The 19879-nt window shown below is 31.6% G+C and overlaps 1 protein-coding gene and 1 long non-coding RNA gene across 2 annotated transcripts; both read left to right on the top strand.

Annotated features, from left to right (window-relative positions):
- Positions 1–1371: 1371 nt before the first annotated feature.
- On the top strand, positions 1372–8657 carry LOC126661008 (carotenoid 9,10(9',10')-cleavage dioxygenase 1). Its single transcript, XM_050354757.2, has 14 exons — positions 1372–1688; positions 1793–1863; positions 2610–2624; positions 3063–3174; positions 3739–3838; positions 4141–4203; positions 4524–4634; positions 4715–4899; positions 5548–5686; positions 6302–6419; positions 6501–6602; positions 6750–7001; positions 7158–7269; positions 8432–8657. The coding sequence occupies exons 1-14, from the start codon at positions 1464–1466 to the stop codon at positions 8459–8461; spliced, it is 1635 nt and encodes a 544-aa protein (XP_050210714.1). The 5' UTR covers positions 1372–1463; the 3' UTR covers positions 8462–8657.
- Positions 8658–10253: 1596 nt separating this feature from the next.
- Positions 10254–19084, top strand: LOC130014922 (uncharacterized). The gene is made up of 4 exons (XR_008789699.1): positions 10254–10433; positions 11386–11453; positions 14610–14677; positions 18750–19084. It is a non-coding gene; the product is annotated as an uncharacterized LOC130014922 (long non-coding RNA).
- Positions 19085–19879: the final 795 nt, after the last annotated feature.

Here is a 19879-nt window from a genome sequence, read left to right on the forward strand (position 1 = left end):
AAAATGCCCAAAAATCATTTTAAACTTTCAACAAAATACAGGGACCAATTACCAATTTTACCATTTTATTCATCTTCCACCTCAGTTCTGCCAACAACTGCCATCTTTTTCGTCAATGACCGCCATATTCCGCTAGCACTACTTGTGCCATGCCTAAAACGAACCCAGACGCATCTAGGTTCGTCTTAGGCAAACCCCAAATGCGCCAAACGCATCTGGGTTCACCTGAGGCAAACCCAAATGTGTTTGAGGCGAACCAATCATCATCTAGGTTTGCCGAGGCGAACCAGATGCAAATGGGTTTGTCTCAAGCAAACCCATAGGTATTTGGGTTTGCTTGAGACGATCCAGACACGTTTAGGTCGTTTCTGGTCACTTTCAGTTGTCGAAGTTTTTTTTTGTAATTTTCGTTTCTCAGAACGACGTAGTTTTAGAAATAGGGTAATTTTGTCCTTATGTCCGTACTTAATGGAAAAAACATAGAAAACTAACAGAAGGGTTTATTAATTTATATAATTAAAATTAAAATATCAAATTGTTTGATTTTCAAATAAAAAGTACGAAACTGTTAATTATGATAAAAAAATATTATTGCACGTAACCGTTGCGTCATATCATTTGCAATAAATCAATAACGTGTTAGCCATGTGAAAAAATTAAGTAATAATAAAAAAATTCTTATCGCAAATGCTTATTGGCTTATTGTAAATATGACATGGTATAGTATGGGATAAATATTGGCTTAAATGTACCAAAAATCACCAACTTTCGCGTGTTTTTAGTATTTAATATAATTTTTTAAATTTGACAAAAAAATACATGTCCTTTCAGAATTTTACAATTAAAGAATTTGACACCATTTAGGATGTAAAACGATACCGTTTTAGATTAAAACGACGCCGTTTTGGATGTAAAGTTGCACTATTTTTCAAAGGAAACACACATGTGCTCTTAATTGCAAAAATTTGAAAGTTTATGTATTTTTTATTAAAATTAAAAATTATGTTAAATATCAAAAATACGTAAAATTTGGTGATTTTTAATGCATTTAACCTATAAATATTTTTATGACAAACTTGAAGAGTGGTAGACATGACACAGTTGTGGTATAAAAAAATAAATTTATGGTTTATGGTTGTCCACCAAATACAGCATCTCCTCATCCCATAAATAGAAGCCACGTGGCAACTCCAAAACCAAAAATCAGAAAAGACAAAACGGACTCATTGGACATTCCACCCCAGGTTTGATTAGTATCATCCGGCAAACAATTATTCTACCAGAAATAATATTAATATTTAATTTAGTACATTACATTTCATAAATAAAAGATAAAAAAATACGATATATATAAATATCCTTTATTATTTCTCTAACGTTACTTTCCATGTGTGTAAGAAGAATAAGCACTACTCCACTACAGCCACACACACTCACTGACCTGACAAAAGTAACCCCCGAAAATGGCGGAGTTGGCGACGGAGAAGCACGGCAACAGCGGCGCTGCGGTGGCAGTGAATCCGTCGCCGAAAAGAGGACTGGCCGCGAAGATGATCGACTTGTTAGAGAAGCTGATTGTGAAACTAATGCACGATGATTCACAGCCTCTTCATTATCTTTCCGGCAACTTTGCTCCGGTTGATGAATCTTCTCCGGTCACTGACCTTCCCGTTATAGGTCACCTTCCTGTAAGTTTATCATTTCCTGAAACTTTAATGTAATTTTATTAATTTGTTTGTAGAATATATAATTAACATTTGTTTTTTTGTTTCATTTGAAAAAAAAATGAAAGGAATGCTTGAATGGTGAATTTGTGAGGGTAGGTCCGAATCCGAAGTTTTCACCTGTGGCTGGATATCACTGGTATGTTTGGTTTTGATTGATTGTTGTCGTTTTATTGATAAACTATTGAATTAATTGTATGCAGAGGTCGGCCTAGGAAGAGCTTAACTGCGTACTTTATTATTTTGAATCTTTGAAAAAGTATGAATATAAAATTTAATAGTATAGTTTTTCCGCATTAAAATTTATAGCATTATGCATATTAAAATTTGTATTTCGTCAATTTTTCTCGTCTTACAGACTTTATAATTATGCCCATCTTTATAGTTTTCGAAAGTCTTAAAAAATGCAAAAAATTCAATTCTAACTAAGTGAGTTCGTTTTAATAAATTCTCATGTTTTGAAGTGTCAGCTGCTGTATGCAAAGTCTTACAGCTTAAAAAAATGAATTTTTGGAAGAAATGAAATTATTCCATTCATGAAATAATTTGAATTGAAATATTGCAAATGATTTTTTGTATTCATAACAAGGTGGCACAGCAGCACTTTCTTTCAAAAATCTAATAAATTTGAGCTTTGCAAACGTGGAGTTTGACTTATGTTCTATTCAATTGAATTCTTTCATTTTTAGATTTGACTTTCAACATTCTGATTAAGTTTCCCTTCTTGCTATAATAAATGTAAAAAGTTTAATCTAGTCAGGTTACTGTTTTAGAGGATATATTGCACAATTTGAAAACTTTAGAGGATATATTGCACAATTTGAAAAATTTACTGTACTTTTAATTTATTTGCTAAATATTTTTTTCTCGATTCTGTTTCTGCAGGTTTGATGGTGATGGGTACGTGAATTTCAATTAGTTTGGTCAGATCAGATTAATGGAAGCATACTAGTTTCATTTGGACCAGTTGTAGAACATACAGTTTGCTTATATAATTTCCATTTAGTCTACATTAATTCGTGCTATTAAAGTCGTAAATCTCTTGGCCGATTGCACTATCAATAATTGCTTGATTTTCCTAGGATGCAAAATGAATTTTATGTGTTGCTATTTCTATATTAACTAACATAAATAAAGTGCTTGTGCTAACTATTAAGATTCTTATAACTGTTGATTATTCTCTGATAACTCTACACTATGTGGTATGCTACGGTTTTCTTCTATTCACTTTACTATTCTATGTTGGTTCATTGCTTTATTGCATGCAGAGCATCCTTGCTAATATACTAAAAATATGGGCTCTTACAAGTTTATTTTCCTTAATCAAAAAATTTGCAGCATGATTCACGGTATGCGCATTAAAAATGGAAAGGCAACATATGTTCGGCGCTATGTGAGGACATCGCGTATTAAACAAGAAGAGTTTTTTGGAGGTGCCAAATTTATGAAGGTACCAACTGACTTACCTGAAAATAATTTTTTGTTTTTTTTACTTGGAAGAGACATTGTTAATTAACACTATGTTTAAGGCATCTGCTCTGCTTCAGTTTTCAATTATTTTAAATATGAGAAGTTGGGAATATTAGTCTTTCATTGACAAAGTCTGGTGACACAGCTCTACTTCTAATTTACAGTGTGATCTCTTTGTGTTTTTCATTTTTTAGTTCTTATGGCAGCTTTGATCTTGCATTTCATTTGTTAATTTGTTCTATGGAACTAAAAGCTTTATTTAATGACTTGCAGTTGCTTAAACAACAGCTGCATTCCTTGCTGGAAAAAATAAACTAACAGTGACTTTGTCGTAAGATTTTATCTAATATCTTTTTTTTTTCAAGACCTCTGATTATACTTAATTTCTTCAATGAACGTGCAATTGCAAATTTGAGTTCTATTGTATAAATATTACTCCTGGTGAAAATGTAAGTGGGAAGTATTTGTTTTGAGTAGCTTACTGAAATTAACAAATTTCAATATCTCTCTCCAGTCTCTAACTTTTTCTTTGAACTTCATACAGATTGGAGATCTTAAGGGGCTGTTTGGACTACTCACGGTTTCCATGCAAATACTAAGAGCAAAATTGAAAGTACTGGACATGTCTTATGGACATGGGACAGGTGAGTTTGTTGAGTTAGCTACTGATTTATTGGGAGAATCTCATGTGGAATAATATACAGTGCTACTGATTTTCTGTCTAATTGATGATTTTTCTGTAATTCATCCACTCTACTCCTTGTGTAAGATGATTTTTTCTATTGTATAATCTAGCTAGGTTTTTTTAAAAAAAAAATAGAGAATGTTCCCTTGGAATTTTCTTTAAAGTAGGAATGCTCTGTATGGCTCTATCTGGTTGCTGCTAATACTGTTGGGCATTGTTGATGTTGTGAGGACAAACTAACTCTTTCTACCTCTCTTCCAGCTAATACGGCTCTCGTTTACCACCACAGCAAGCTTTTGGCACTTTCAGAAGGAGATAAACCTTGTAAGCTTCTCTTCTCTGTTTCTTTGTTTTTTCAGGAAAGGTCAAAGGCCTTGTTTGGAAATATCCATGAGTTAGAGTTCATTTAAATTGAATTTTGGCTAAATGATTTCATTTTTTCGATAATTTAGTTTCTTCCAAGTTTTTTTGTTAGTTGAAACTTGAAAAACTGAATGCTAGCAACTATTAATAGACCCAATTACAGTTTAATTTATATCCGTAGAATTTTCAGACAAACGGGAAGGATTTCCTGTTGAATCAAAGTACTTGGTACCTCTTGCTCTCATTTGGTGGGTTTAAAAAATCTACCCTTCATTCTGCAGATGTAGTTAAAGTTATGGAAGATGGAGATCTACAAACTGTTGGCCTATTGGATTATGACAAGAGACTTACACATTCTTTCACTGCTCATCCAAAGGTTGATCCATACACAGGTAATATCCATCCTCATTAGCAGACTGTAAGGCTACTAGTTATATGAAACAAACCTTATAACATATGAATTCGGATGCAGGAGAGATGTTCACCTTTGGCTATGGACATGAACCACCATATGTCACATATAGAGTTGTTTCAAAGGATGGTTTCATGCATGACCCAGTACCAATAACAGTATCAGATCCCATCATGATGCATGACTTTGCTATAACTGAGAACTATTCTATTTTCATGGACCTTCCTATGTACTTTAGGCCAAAGGTATTGTAGTACTTGAGCTCTTTTTGAGTTATGTTAATAGATGTGGTGCAGATTATATTTGATCACTGATTAATAGGCGTGATGAAAACCTCTGCTGATTGCTGCAAGAGAAACTAGTTAATATGATGCAGTAATTTTTAATTAGTTGCTTTTAAGTTGCACATCTTATTATGTTCCATCAGGCATAGTTATCTTCTACTTTCTGTTAATTTTTCTATTTTACTAAATATTAATTTCCACCAAATCTGTATTTCAACTCTGATGCAAATCTATAATGAAAAATGGTCAAGTGAGGAAGTTCTCTTGAACTATACATTTGCAAGAAAATCAGATTCTTTTTGAATTCTTTCTGAATTATTTTATTTTCCGTGAATTTTTTCTTCCAAAAACTTCCCGGCTATCCAATGGAGCATTTTAGCAATTGTAATAATATTTATATTATGAATGGTGACTTTCTAAACAATTAAGGGTGGATCTTTCTGGAAACTATTTTTAATCTTGGATAGGGGATGCTAGACTCAATCTCAAGACCCAATATAGACGTCATAGCATCTCCTCCCCATTAGATTAAGCCTAAAACTTGTGTTGATTAAGTAGCATAGGTAAAAAATGAACATCCTGTTTTTTTTTTTTGACATTTTCTTTCAGGAAATGGTGAAGGAAAAGAAGCTTATTTTTCAATTTGATGCAACAAAAAAAGCTCGTTTTGGTGTTCTTCCCCGGTATGCAAAGGATGACCGTGAAATAAGATGGTTTGAGCTACCAAATTGCTTCATATTCCATAATGGTATGACCATATGCGATTCCACATGCTTTAAATTTTTGCAGCTGCTTAATGTCAGGTTACCTGTAGCTTAAAGAACTATTAACATGGAAATACTTGGAAAGCTTGTCAAATCCATTTATGTTTCTTTTGCTCAAAATTTTGTTTTTGGCACTGGAAAACTGATATTAACTTCCAGTACACCAAGCCTCATCTAGTAATCCTATCTATTGCTTGAAATGTTTAAGAAAATTTCAATATGGTAGCAATCAACTCAATCCTTGATCACTCCAACTCATGTAAGAAAATTTTCTTGAGTTGTGATTTTAGAATGTCACTAATAGGATTATTGTATAAGCATATAACAAGAAGTTAGCATAGTGTAGCGTAACATTACTAAAGATTGCAATTAGGCTGTCTTTTTTTACTCTTCATAAACTTATAATTCTGCAGTCTGATAGACTGATTTCGTGTAAGGGTATACTAGCTCTTCTACTTTAGTGATATTTGTTCTTCTGTTGTACATAATCCATCTCCATCTGAACTTGTTTAGAATTTCAGTGATTGTCTTAATGCAATTCAATACACTAATTTAATTCATATATATTCATTATGACTGACTTATGGGTTTCTTACCAGCAAATGCTTGGGAGGAGGACGAAGAAATTGTTTTGATCACTTGCCGCCTTGAAAAACCAGATTTGGACATGGTCAGCGGGATTATTAAAGGAAAACTTGAGAATTTTACAAATGAACTGTAAGAGAATTTTGATATATTAAAATTGCAGTGAGTTTAAAACAAAAATTCATATACATTTCTGATCGCTGTTTTAACCAGGTATGAGATGAGGTTCAACATGAAAACTGGTGTAGCTTCACAAAAGAGACTTTCTGTTTCTGCTGTTGATTTCCCAAGAGTGAATGAAAGCTACACTGGCAGGTATTTTCTTACACTTCAGCAGACGGAAGTTTATGTAAATATTTTTGTGGTCATTCAACCTCACTTTATTTCATCTTCTGTTAGTGTTAGTTATCAAATTGTCCTTTTTGCTAGAATATATATTAAGTGATTTTCCTCTGAATTTAGGAAACAAAGATTTGTCTATGGAACCATTCTGGATAGCATTGCTAAGGTCACTGGAATTATCAAATTTGATCTGCATGCTGAACCCCAATTGGACAAAACAAAACTTGAAGTTGGAGGCAATGTTAAAGGGATCTTCGATTTGGGACCTGGTAGATTTGGTTCAGAGGCTGTATTTGTTCCTCGGGAGCCTGGAACCAGTTCTGAAGAAGACGATGGTTACTTGATATTCTTTCTGTACGACGAAAACACCGGGTAATGTAGCCATTTTTTGATGATCTTGTTTCTTCCAACATCTGCAATTATGTACAAATTTGTTTGTATATAACTAATTGTTATTTTAAATTTCTTTACTCCATCTATTTAACGAGTGAATTGTTAACTGAACTTGACCTTTTTTTTTATATGCAGAAAATCATCAGTCTATGTACTCGATGCAAAAACAATGTCGGCGGATCCGGTGGCAGTTATTGAATTACCTCATAGAGTTCCATATGGGTTCCATGCCTTCTTTGTAACAGAGGTGAGCTTAACCCGACTTTCCTGATCTTTGTTCTCACTATCCCTTCAATCTCTTTCCTTCTGAACTCTTTTCTTTGCAAAGTATGTGAGGTGAACCAAATCTTAGAATGACTTGGAATGTTAAGGATTTTCAGTAACAAATCTGGGAAAATGTTAGAACTTAAAAGTAGGACCAAAATATCGGGGCATTTTTTTGGCAATATATAGGAAAAAGTGGGGTAATTGATCCTGAAGTGCCCAAACTATCGCTTTATAGCATTTTGATGACGAACTTTAATTTGTTATATTTGGTTACTAAAAGTTTAGTTTTATTTTAATGGAGTTTTTCGTGTCAAAATAATGACATGGCAGCCGGATTTTGTCACATGGCAATTGTTTTTTGCTTGAATTTTCCAAAAATAACTTATCATTTAATCATAATTTCAACTCGATGGGAGTTTTTCGGTCAAATTATGGTTCAAGTTTTTAAGCAAAAAGAAAAGTAAAATTCGACCGCCACATGTGCATTTTTTGCCGGAATGCTCCTGTTGAAAGAAAATTAAAGTTTAGTAACCAAATTGAAAAGAAATAAAAATTTGATAATCAAACTGAAACAAATTAAAGTTTGTTCACCAAAATGCAAAAGTATGATAGTTTGGGTACCGCGGGTCCATTACCCGGAAAAAGTATGTCGAGGTTATTACAAGAGTGTATACCAAATAAACTGTAGCAGAAACATTGTGCAAGAGGCATGAGTGAGGTACATGATATTAGAGTTGAAAATTTAAGACTATGCGAATGCTTAATTAGCAGATTGGTATTTACTGTCTCCTATGGTGTATCCGTGTATGTGTTAGTTCACAAACTCTATATTGAGCTCCTTTACGAGTCAATTTACGAACCCTTATCAAGCTCATATATGAGCTCATTTATAAACTGTTAAATAAGTTGTCCGTGGTTTTCAGCTCGTTTAAATAAATGAGCATAAATAGTGCTGAGCAGCTCAGTTGGTTTACAATTCTACGAAATAGTACCAAACATAAAGATTTGTTCTGCATCAAAGTATTGCAGGAAAATATACAAGTGTTCTACAGCTAGTTTCCTTTGCATTATCAATAATTTGCTTACATTTTCTGAATCATTGAAGTTTCTACTAAAAGTAAAATTGCTGAAATTCTGAACAGGAACAACTTCAAGAACAGGCTGCACTATAACTGTTCAAAGGAAGAAAGCGTCGAATCATAAATAGCCGAAGTTGCATCAGATGGAGAACACAGAGGATCATATAGTGTAATTATGTTACTTCATTCCTTTGTATTGAAAGCATTTCCGTTAGACTCCGTAAAAACCTACTATTTTATACAAAATATTATCGATAAATTATAGTTTAATAGACTGTTTATTTTGTAAGTTTAATATTCGTTTATAGAGTTAAATTTCACTCTTTACGCCATATTTTAATTTAAAAATAAAATTATTTCTTAAGAACATAAATATTTATTTTTTCTAACAAAAAAATAATAATATAATTCAATATTTATAAAAATAGAAATTATAAATTTAAATTTGTTTAAATTTGTTTTCGTATATAGAATATTTTTGTTTTTGAAGAGGAGTATTAGGGATGTGAAAAGCTCTCTCATAATTGTTCATTTGTTAACACGGCAGCATGGAGAAATTATCAAAATGGCATGTTTCCATTCTTGAATTGAATTAGGCGCACCAGCAGAAATACCCGTTCAAAGTATTTATTTGTAAATAATATTTTAGCGCTATTTTATTTATTTTTCTTATCTTACGTACTGTTTATTTGTCTTCTGCCTCATTAAATTGTGAAATTTTGTGAAACTAGTAATAGCAACTTTGTCAATTAAAAAAATAGCAACTTCGTTAAATTTTGTAACATTAGCTATGATTTGAATTATTTCTCCCTACGAAAAACTATCTGAAATTGGAATTGACTTTTTTCATAATATCTTTTTATTCTTTTAATTTTTTATGTGAAACTATGAAACTTCTGAAATTAATAGCAATTAACCTCGGATTACCTAATTAATCTTAATTAAATCTCTAAGTAATCCTAATTAATTAAAAATCATCAATAACTCTAATTAGCCCTAATTAACATTAATCAAACTCTTAGTTAAGTCAAACTAATTAAAAATCTTTCTTCAGACTAAAAAGGTTTTTCTTGCAACAATTATATACAGCCACTAATATAAACATGTTATCAAGCATATGGCTCAATTGCAACCCGCAATGACTTTATAACCCTTAATAATATAAAATAAAATATCAATTATATAAAATAATCATTAATACAAGTAAAAACTAAATAATCAACTATAAGAATAAATTTTGAATAAATTTAAATTGAGAATTTGAAATGAATTATCACCAATTGCAAAATTAACGGATATGATTGTTATAACTTTATTTTTAAGATGATTTTGTCATTTGGATTTAAAATGTGGATATATAAAGTCAATTAATCAATTTTAAATTGATTATTAATAAACACTAATTCAATTTATACTAGCTTGAATAATTACTGTGTTTCATTCATTTATATTTTTATTATATTGTTTTAAGTGTTTTTTTTATTCATATAGTTATTTCAATTTCATTAACATTTTAACACTTAAATTAGAAAATTTAATTAATTGAAGGGTTGATGTATCTTTTATCCTAATTATGTTTATTAGTTTGTGTAAAATGCTAATCTAGTTTATCAAAAATTGATCAACGGTCAAATATTTTATTAGGGCCGTTGGTTTTTTTCTTACCGTTATAAATTCGTGATAAACTTCTTTAAATTCACACTCTATAACAAACAGAGGAGCCAAAATTTCACACAACGGTCGGATATATTTTGCCTAGGAGAGTCATTTTCAAATTGGATTTTTTTACCGTTACACAAAGATTTTACAAAAGACAAATAACATCTATAAATACACCCTTTCTCATAAACAGAGCACCCAAATATTAATATTCTGGTAAAAAAAATTTCGCCGTACCCTGTTCTTAGTTCCAATTTTAATTTTTTGGATTGATTTTTGGTGTTTAATTGTAAAATCAAGCACATAATTGACATGGGTTTTGATTGTTTAGGAGTAGAACTTGAAGATTGAGCCTTTCAACGACGTCGTTCCTAAGACTGCCGAAAATTTCAGGCACTAATATACGGTTCATTCTTTTTTCTCTGTTATTCCTTGTTTGTTTTTATTTTGAATATGAAATGACGATACTATTCTCTGAATGCCTGTGGAATTTGATTTTGTTATTATGATCATAATCAAATACTAGCTCTAGTTAATCCATTTTTTTGCCATTATAAATTCAAAATTTTAGCCAACGGTCTAATCAAATCATCTGTGAATATGATCTGAATTTTCTGTATTTTTTGGTTTTGGCTTTTTGTTTTCGGTTTATTCTTGAATTAGTGTGTTACATAATCAAGCAGTTTTTATTTTCCATGCCTTTCTTGGTTTTTAAATCAAATTTTAAATATCTATTCTAACTTTCACCCAGTCTAGTAATTGTCAATGTTAGTGCTTTTTATTTTGAAATTTATTTTTTAATTTGCTGGAAATCTTTTAAGGGGGACTTAAATTTTTGTTTAAATACATTTTTGGTGTTTGAGATGTTCATAATACTCTTTTGCTAAGTGAAACCCTAATTTCTTCGAAATAGTCCTTCAATAGATATAATCTTTAAAATTATTTGTGTGTGATGTTGGTACTCTGGAGTTAGATATCATTTAGGTACATTTAACCCGATTCGAGTGTTAGAAGTTATTTCCTGTCCGTCTCCTATTTCCGACCCGATTATTATCAGTTCCGTACACTTTTTCATTTGATCTTTACAGCACTAGTCAATTTAGCTTTGGAATATCTTGTCAATTCGTATAAATCTTGTTGTTTGAACATTTGTTATTTTCTGGATTGTTTTTGAGGAATATGAATTTTTGTTTTGGAATCTAATAATATCTGAAACTTTACAAAAATGTTCACTTTTCATATATTCTTTCTATTAACAGAGTTTTATTTTTTGACAATTTAGTATTATAGTTTAAGTTTATAATGATTATCGTTCAATTAAAACACTGATATTACTACAATCATGTTTTTCAATGCAGAGCAGCTGCCGAGATCGGAGGAACGACATCATCTTCTAATTAGTTTCACCCGGTCGACTATTGTCAAGGTCAGTTTTTATTTTCTCACTCTATTTTGTGCAATTCACGATGCAAAATGTTTTAAATAACCCTCCTAGATTCTTTTATATAGGAGGGATTAGTAGGGCTAACGAGTTTTAGTTTTAGGATTAGGGGTTTAAGCGGTTATTTAGGATTAGGGTGTTTAGTTTTTAAAATTAGGGTTTTATGGTGTTTGCAATTAGGGATTAGGGGATTAAGTTTAGGGCAGGTTTAGTAATTGGGTTTCACATCAAACATGCTTGATTAATATAAATTTTAGGCATTATTCCTGCAAAAGAGTATTTATGTTATGTGTGAGTCCGTGTAGCTCAGAGCATTGCGAATTTATTTATTAGGTTTAAGAATAAGCTTAAATTAGAATTTAGGGTTTAGGGTAATAGAATCTAGGGTTTAGGGTAAGAAGATTAGGGTTATATGGTAATTGTCCAATTTATGAATGTTAATGATTATTAGTATCCCAACCCCTCATAACCCGTTAGTCCTAATCCTAAGAGGGTTGATATGTGTAATTGACCAATTTATGAATGTTACAATAATATGTTTGCATTTAGCCTAAGAAATAATCTATAAATTATAAATTGAATATAGATTGCAATTATTCAAAAAATTAAAAATGCTCGACATACTGAGGAGGGACTTGCGATAATGTATTATTAGCGCCGAAGCAACTTTAAAAAATCGTTAATATTATTAAGTTTAACAAAAAAGAAGAAACCGCCGTCAATGGCTGTAGAGAACTGCAAACATTATGAAATACTGAGGTAAATTTTACTTAGCCATACTCTGTTCTTTGGTCAAATCTATTTTTTTGGATTGAAAGCTAGAAGATTGAGCTTTGCAACGACGTCGTTCCTAAAAATGTTGAAAATTTCAGAGCTCAGGCATTACAAGATCACAGTTTTAAATCAGCATAGTGTTTTAAATTGAAATTTGATTTTGTTATTATGATCACAGTTAAATACTTGTTTAAGCACCGTACAACATTTAAATTCTCAAATTTCATTCGTATCCAAATGAATATTGATTGAATTTATTCAAAAAATTAAAAATGAATTTTATTTTCAAATAATATAATTAAAATAAATGGATTGAATATTTGGGATAAACTAAAATATCTTACTTTGTCAATATTATGATCACAATTTTATTAGAAACTAGTCTCGTTTTGCGTGCTACGCACGTGGCTCGTAACGTAACTCGTCAATTCATGTATTATTATTTTAAAACAAATTAAAAGAATCAAATTAATTTTTTTTTTGTAAATTTACACATAACTAACAAAGATTTGGATAATATTAATTGCGTTGCTATTGTAGTCAAACTAAAAGATTGATATTTTTCTATTAATTTGGAAAAAATTAGCTACTTTTTCTATACTCAATTAATATTCCTCTATCATGATACAATTTTATTTTAACTAAAACTCTAATTATAATAATTTTTTAGTAATTAATTAAATAACTAATTTGTTAATAACTATAAAACCATTAATTAATATAGATTAAAAAGGGTTATTCGGTAAATTTGCCTGTCCCCCCCCCCCCCCCTCCCCCCCATCCGTGCTTTTATATATAACTAGTTTCGCATTACGTGCTATGCACGTGGCTCGTAACGTAACTTGTCAATGTACATATTAGTAAATTTATTATAATTATATCAATTTTTTATTTATAATTAATATTAAATTAATTAAGAATTTTTGTAAAAGTAAATATAATAAATTCGGTTATTAATTTTTTTTATATACTGAATTTATTTTTCTTTTGGTTTTATAATAACCATAATTAATAATAACTTAATTTTATTTATAATATCTTTAAAAATAATAAGATTGAAATCTAAATAATAATATATTGACCAAAAGTTTTTTAATTTTGTAGTTCAATCAAACTAAAAAATAGGTATTCCTATTAATTTGGAGACAATTTAGTTATTTTTTACATACTAAAAAGTAAATTGGAGACAATTTAACTACCTATTCTAATTAGGACTTTAATTATAATAGTGATTGATTAAATAACTAATTAGTTAATGACTATAAAACCTTTATTTAGTAATAACTTAAAAGGATTATTCAATAAATTTGCCTGTCCCCCCCCCCCCCCCATCCGTGCTTTTATATATAGTATAGATAACTAGTTTTTTGGCCACGTGCTACGCACGTTAACGATATCTATATGACCCGTTATTTAATATTATAATTGTATATTTTTTAATAATATATTATTATTTAAATTTTATTAGACTTGTATATTTTTATTTGTTTTATTGAATTATTTTATAAAATTATAATTTCTTTTATTGGAAATGTTAAAATTAGAATTAAGATATAGATTTAATTTTTGATATTGTTATTAAAAAATGATAATATGATTGAAACAAATTTATATTATTTTTCATAGTAAATACTCCCTCCGTCCCATTCTAATTGAACATTATTTCCTTTTTGGGTGTCCCATTCTAATTGACACTTTTTATTTATAAAGTACTTTTCACACTACTTTTCTCTTTATACCCTCTTCAATTAATGCATTTAAAAAGCATATTTTTGAAAAGTTGTGATACATTTATTGAAATGTAAGGATATAAAAGTAATGTTACTAAAATTTCTTAAATAATGTGCAATTGAAATTTTCTCAATTAGAATGGGACGGAAGGAGTAACTAATAAATATAAAAAATATCAAAGCTTTAAAATAAATATTATAATATGATTATTTAATATTAATGAAACTCGTCATATTGGGATTAGAAATTTAACACATAATGATAGTTGTTGCACAATTCCTTTTAGGATTAGAAATTTAATACATAATGGTAGCTACTGCGATAATTATTTTTAATATGTTTTCTTTATGGATTAGGAATGTAAGCTTTCTATTTGTTAACCACAAATATTCTTATATGTCACAATTAGAGTATTTTTGTCCGTGAACGGAAGTGTTCCCCCCACGAATACACTTTTATATTTGTTATAGATATAGATTTAGAATTGTTTATCATTATGTATTTATTCTACAAAAACCTAATTAAATTAAATACAATTAACTTTATAGACTTAATAATTAAATCTTAGAGTAAATTAAATATATCCATTGTTCAATTAAATACTGTTATACAATACAATCATGTTTTTCAATGCAGAGCAGCTACCGAGATTGGAGGAACGACATTATTTTTTAATTAGTTTCACCCGGTCGACTATTGTCAAGGTCAGTGAATTTTTCTCTGTATTCTTCTTACAACATTAATAGATCTTCAGACCAACAAGGAGAATGTGTTTGTTTCATTTGCTTCCTTTTTGTTTCTTACCAAGCTTAATTATTTATGTGAATGTTTTGTGCAATTCACTGCAAAATGTTTTGTGCAATTCACGATGCAAAATGTTTTAAATAATCTTCCTAGATTCTTTTTATATAGGAGAATTAGTAGGGCTAACGGGTATTAGTTTTTAGGATTAGGGGTTTAAGCGGTAATCCCTAATTGCAAACACCATTAAGGATTAGCGTTTCCGGTTTAGGATTAAGGGTGTTTAGTTTTTAAAATTAGGGTTTTATGGTGTTTGCAATTAGGGATCACGGGATTAGGGTAAGAATAAGCTTAAATTAGAATTTAGGGTTTAGGGTAAGAAGATTAGGGTTATTTATGGGTTAGGGTTGATATGTGTGTAATTGACCAATTTATGAATGTCATAATAATTATGTTTGCATTTAGTTAAAGAATTAACTTAATAGAATAAAAAATAAATTGAATAAAATTTGAATGATTATTAGCACTTTTTATTTTTTATTGGAAATTTAAATTCATCTAAAAATTATGCTGAAATTTAGTATTTATCAAAAATGGGAATTAGTATTTAAATTAATTTGTGAAAATAATATAAACGTGAAACATATTTATATTTAATCACACAGTTTCTCACAATGTGTGTTAAAAATATAAGAAATAAAAAATCTACATGTGATAATTGTGAAGTTGAAGTGTAACTGAATATAATTCGAATAAATTTTGAGTTATTGAGTAGCATGTAACAATGGAAAAAAAGTGTTAGTTGTAAAATTTAAATAAAGGTTTATCGGGAAGATTACAAAACTAAGCTTAAGATTAGTTTAAATCGAGAAGATTACAAAACTACACAAAAAAATTAACAAATTTTACAAAAATGCTAGCTAAATTTATTATATATCTAAAAATTTGAAAACGTGTCAAATTGCTGTCAAAACGCGTCAAACAGCTATACCTATTTGATTAAACTCTTTTATTACTTAATTGTTTTAGTTTTATAATTGCTTGTTTAGTAGTTAAATCTCCCATCGACTCCGTACTTACGGATATTACAAGTTGCGATACCGTCACTTGCTGTAAATGACCAACAAGTTTTTGGCAAAAGGGCCCTTGAAGCACAACAATCTAAGCCGATTTCGTTTCCCTTGTTTTCCATAGGTCTCAATCGAGAGGCACTCGATCGAGAAGCAATTTGAGCTCCCCTGTGACAATGGTCTCGATCGAAAAGCAATTTGAAATGGCCTTCTCGATCCAGACAAGTGTAAAATATAGCTTCTCGATTTCTTGGCCTTCTCGACTTGAGAATATAGGAGTATTTTTTACTCATATCAAAGAACCTGATCGATATCGCGAGGAACATATTGCTTCCTTAACGGAAGAAGGTGTGAGTCGTGATCGAGGTGTGGAACGCCTCCCTATCCTGAAAACACTAGAGCATCAAATTTGTTTTAATAAGTGATAAATTCGCCCGAAGGCCAAAAAGCGGAAAAACCAGCCATATGTTAAGCACCAAAAAAAGTGAGATGGCACCTATCACCACGACGGCGTCGGCATCATTATATTCTGGCATAGGCGCCAACTTTCCTCCCCCTCCGGGACATATTTTTTCGAGGGCCGCCCATTTTTGAGCAATTTTGAGTGATCCAAAGAATTGAAACATCTAGCAAAAGCGGTACTCTTGGCCAGTCTTTATGAATGAGAAATTCTCATGAATATCATTGTCGATTGGAATCCTTGCATGGTGCCATACCACAAATCAAAAGGAAGAAAACTTGTAAGTTGAGAAGGTAGGAGAGAGAAATGGAAAGTAAAAAGTGAGCAAAAAAGTTCACCTCCCTAAACTTAGATGAAAGTTGCTGCCCAGAGTCCTTTTTACACCTAAACGAGGCCACGTCAGAGTTTAGAGCAGAGCAACCAACATAGAAAGTAAAAAAATTCCCTAGTGGATCAACAAAAAGAAAAACTCCCTATAAGAGCAAACTAGAAGATTTCCTAGAGGATCAGACCAGACGACTTCCCTAATGAGATCAAAAAACTTCCCCAAAAGATCACAGACCAAGCTATCTCCTCGATAGAACAGGGCACCCTAAAAGACGAGATCAAAGCGGCTAACGCGATACCCAGTATACGCGGAATGCGACACCCAAAAATAGCATGACAACGGTGTAGAACTTTGGACAGAGGAGTAGATACCCAAATATTGTCTGCAATAGTTCAAATAAACTTCAGACATCCCCGATAGTTGTGGAATATCATCATGCACCTAATGATATTAATAGGGTGGCCTTTGGACGGCCAAGGGGACGTTGTTCCCTCTACAAATATGCATTGAACATGATAATTACCAGGCATATATGCAAAAGGGTCTCTTCTGTAAATCTGGGAAGTACGTGACAGGATAAATATCGGGTCCAAGAAATTGGACAACTTTCAAGACAACTGAGAGTTTATAGCTCCACTCCAAGGGGCACACAGTTCAAGCTCAATGGACGACCTTCAGGACTGTTGAGAAGACCAATAATACTCAGGCTAGGACATCACCAATCCACCGACGAGCGAGTACCTCCAATGGTGGATATCCTTGTTACTTGTCAAAAAGCTAGTTACTTCTTTTACGAGAATTTGATAAAATTCTCGTCAAAGAGGGGGCAAACTGTAGACACCTATTTTTCGGACAGATAAAAAGTGATAAGTGACTGAAGCGTCCCATAATTATTTCTAGAATAATTTGTTTGAGTGACGAACTATCAATCTGATTGTTTGAATTTAAACAGGCGTGATCAGCACGCAGTTGTAAACTTGAAGGATTGAAACGTAATTAGTCGTAAATAGCCTATGGAAAATCCAAAGATATTGTGATCTAAGTCTAGGAAATTGGACTAATTGTGTCTTTATGGGTCAATTTGCAAGTTTGACGGGCTAAATTGACCACACCCAAAACCTTAGCCAAAAAGCCATTTTAACACTTTTAGGCACCAAAAATAACTTTTAACCCTATTTTATGTATCACATACCAATATATACAAATTTTAATTAAATAATTATTTAATATGTATTTCAACCTAATCTAAACAGTTAACTATTAATCTTTTAACTAAATCCTAATTACTATAGGTCTCTAATCACTATAAATAGGACTGCTGATCAGCCTAGCCAAAGGCATCAATGGGAATCGAACAAAATAACACTGTTGGCCGAACCACCTAGCCCCCAACCATACACACTTCATAGTCAATTCCAGTCAATCGAACAAACTTATATGCTTCAATCAATCAAGAACACCTTATTGCGCACTGATCTGAAGCTGGATTCCATATTCGGACTACCAGAAAACGAGCCAAGGGCTCAGAATGTTTTGAGGACACAATTAAAATCTCTATAACTTTTTCATCAGTTTGCATGCCAGATCTCTGTGAAGATCTGTTGTTTTAGCTGATAAATTGTTTTAACATTTGCTTTTGATAACTGCCTTAACTATTAATTATAATGATTTGCCATGCTTAAACCAAGTCTATATTAGAAACATGTCAGATCTGATTAGATCTTTATGTAGAATTTCATGTTTAGCCAGCCATACAATGCTTTTTTCCACCAGATCTGTTTAAAACAGATCTATATTAGAAACATGTCAAATCTATATTTTAGCCATAAACTGTCTTTTGCCACCAGATCTGCTTAGAAACATGTTTTTAGGATATTTTTGAGTGTTTAAGATGCTTAGATTTCAATATTAATATACTTGTTTTGTGCGTTTTCATCATTTCTTTAATGTTTTGTCATGAAAAACCGAACGAAACGATGAACTGGCGACATCACCCTTGTTGTGGCGCCACCGCCACTACACCACAGCACCGCAACCACTCCTAATGGCACCACACTTGTTTTTGTGTTTTCGGGTTTATTTCAACTTGGGATTGGGACCTGTTTGAGCCCACAGACTTGTAATTGGTTGTAGGACATTAATTTACTTTGTAATGGTTTTGTCCCAATTTATTTCAGGCCTCAAAGCCAAGATTTATAATCTGCCAAGACGACCAGTCCTCGAAGCCCAAAGCTCGACAAAACAAGCAACTTCCAGACCAATTCCTGGTTGGTTTGAACCGTATCAATGAGATAAAGAACTTCCATGTTGTGACTGAGTCCTGATCCTGATCACATAGACTGGCAGATGACAACCAAGTGTCAGACACTCCTGATCGACTAGGTTTAAAAGTATTTCTAAGCTTGTATTGTGTATATGTCCATGGGAAAATTTAGATTGTTTATTTCTCTCCAAAGCATGTTCAAATCCAATATTAACACTACTTAACCACTTAAATAAGTAATCAAATCCAGCAAGTCCAGCAATCGCCTAGAAATCATAGGATTGACATGAAAATATAATTAGAAGATTGTATAGGCATTCAAGACGGCATAATAAATTCAATCTCACTTAAACATCTAGTTTTATGCTATGTAAAATGATCCAGACCAGCAGCCACTAGTATGCTATCTGAGGGTTAGATGTATACTTAGGAGTACATGTTACCTCACATGACAGCCCAGATCGAGTCATATGCGCGTCTCACATGATTTATTGCTTTCCTTTATCATTTTCATATGTGTTTACTTTCCAGTACATCCTCCGGAATGTCGAAATGATAAAAAAATTGAATATGCCAAGTAATAATCGATAAGCCAAGTACAATTGTTTCAATAATTTCCATCAAACCTGATCTTTTGGTCGGATGTACGGTAATCTCACCCATAAGCGAGTAAGGTTATCTAGTCGGTAGAAAAGGCATTTCCTAGCTGCTAGATGGCTCCATTGTTTAAATCTTTTCAGATCTGAAGTCAGCCATAAGCTTAGGCGACTGTTGAAACCGTCTCTACATATATTTTAGAAAAGCGATTATCACCCAAGTTATTTGTTCTCTTCGCTTTTAGCCATATAAATCCATAAATTTCTCTCATCTTCAACCATTATTGGAGCATTTGGGAGCTAATTCAATGGTGAAGATTAATAATTATGCATCATTTCGACTTTAAACACGATTCAGTTCTAGGCCAAAATGGGATTTGAAGCTTAACTTACCTTTCAGTGTTATAATTTTTAGATTGCCGCATCATTTTTCATCTATTAAGAAATG

This window comes from Mercurialis annua, linkage group LG8 (assembly GCF_937616625.2).
Source record: "Mercurialis annua linkage group LG8, ddMerAnnu1.2, whole genome shotgun sequence".
In the NCBI taxonomy this organism is placed as follows: domain Eukaryota; kingdom Viridiplantae; phylum Streptophyta; class Magnoliopsida; order Malpighiales; family Euphorbiaceae; genus Mercurialis; species Mercurialis annua.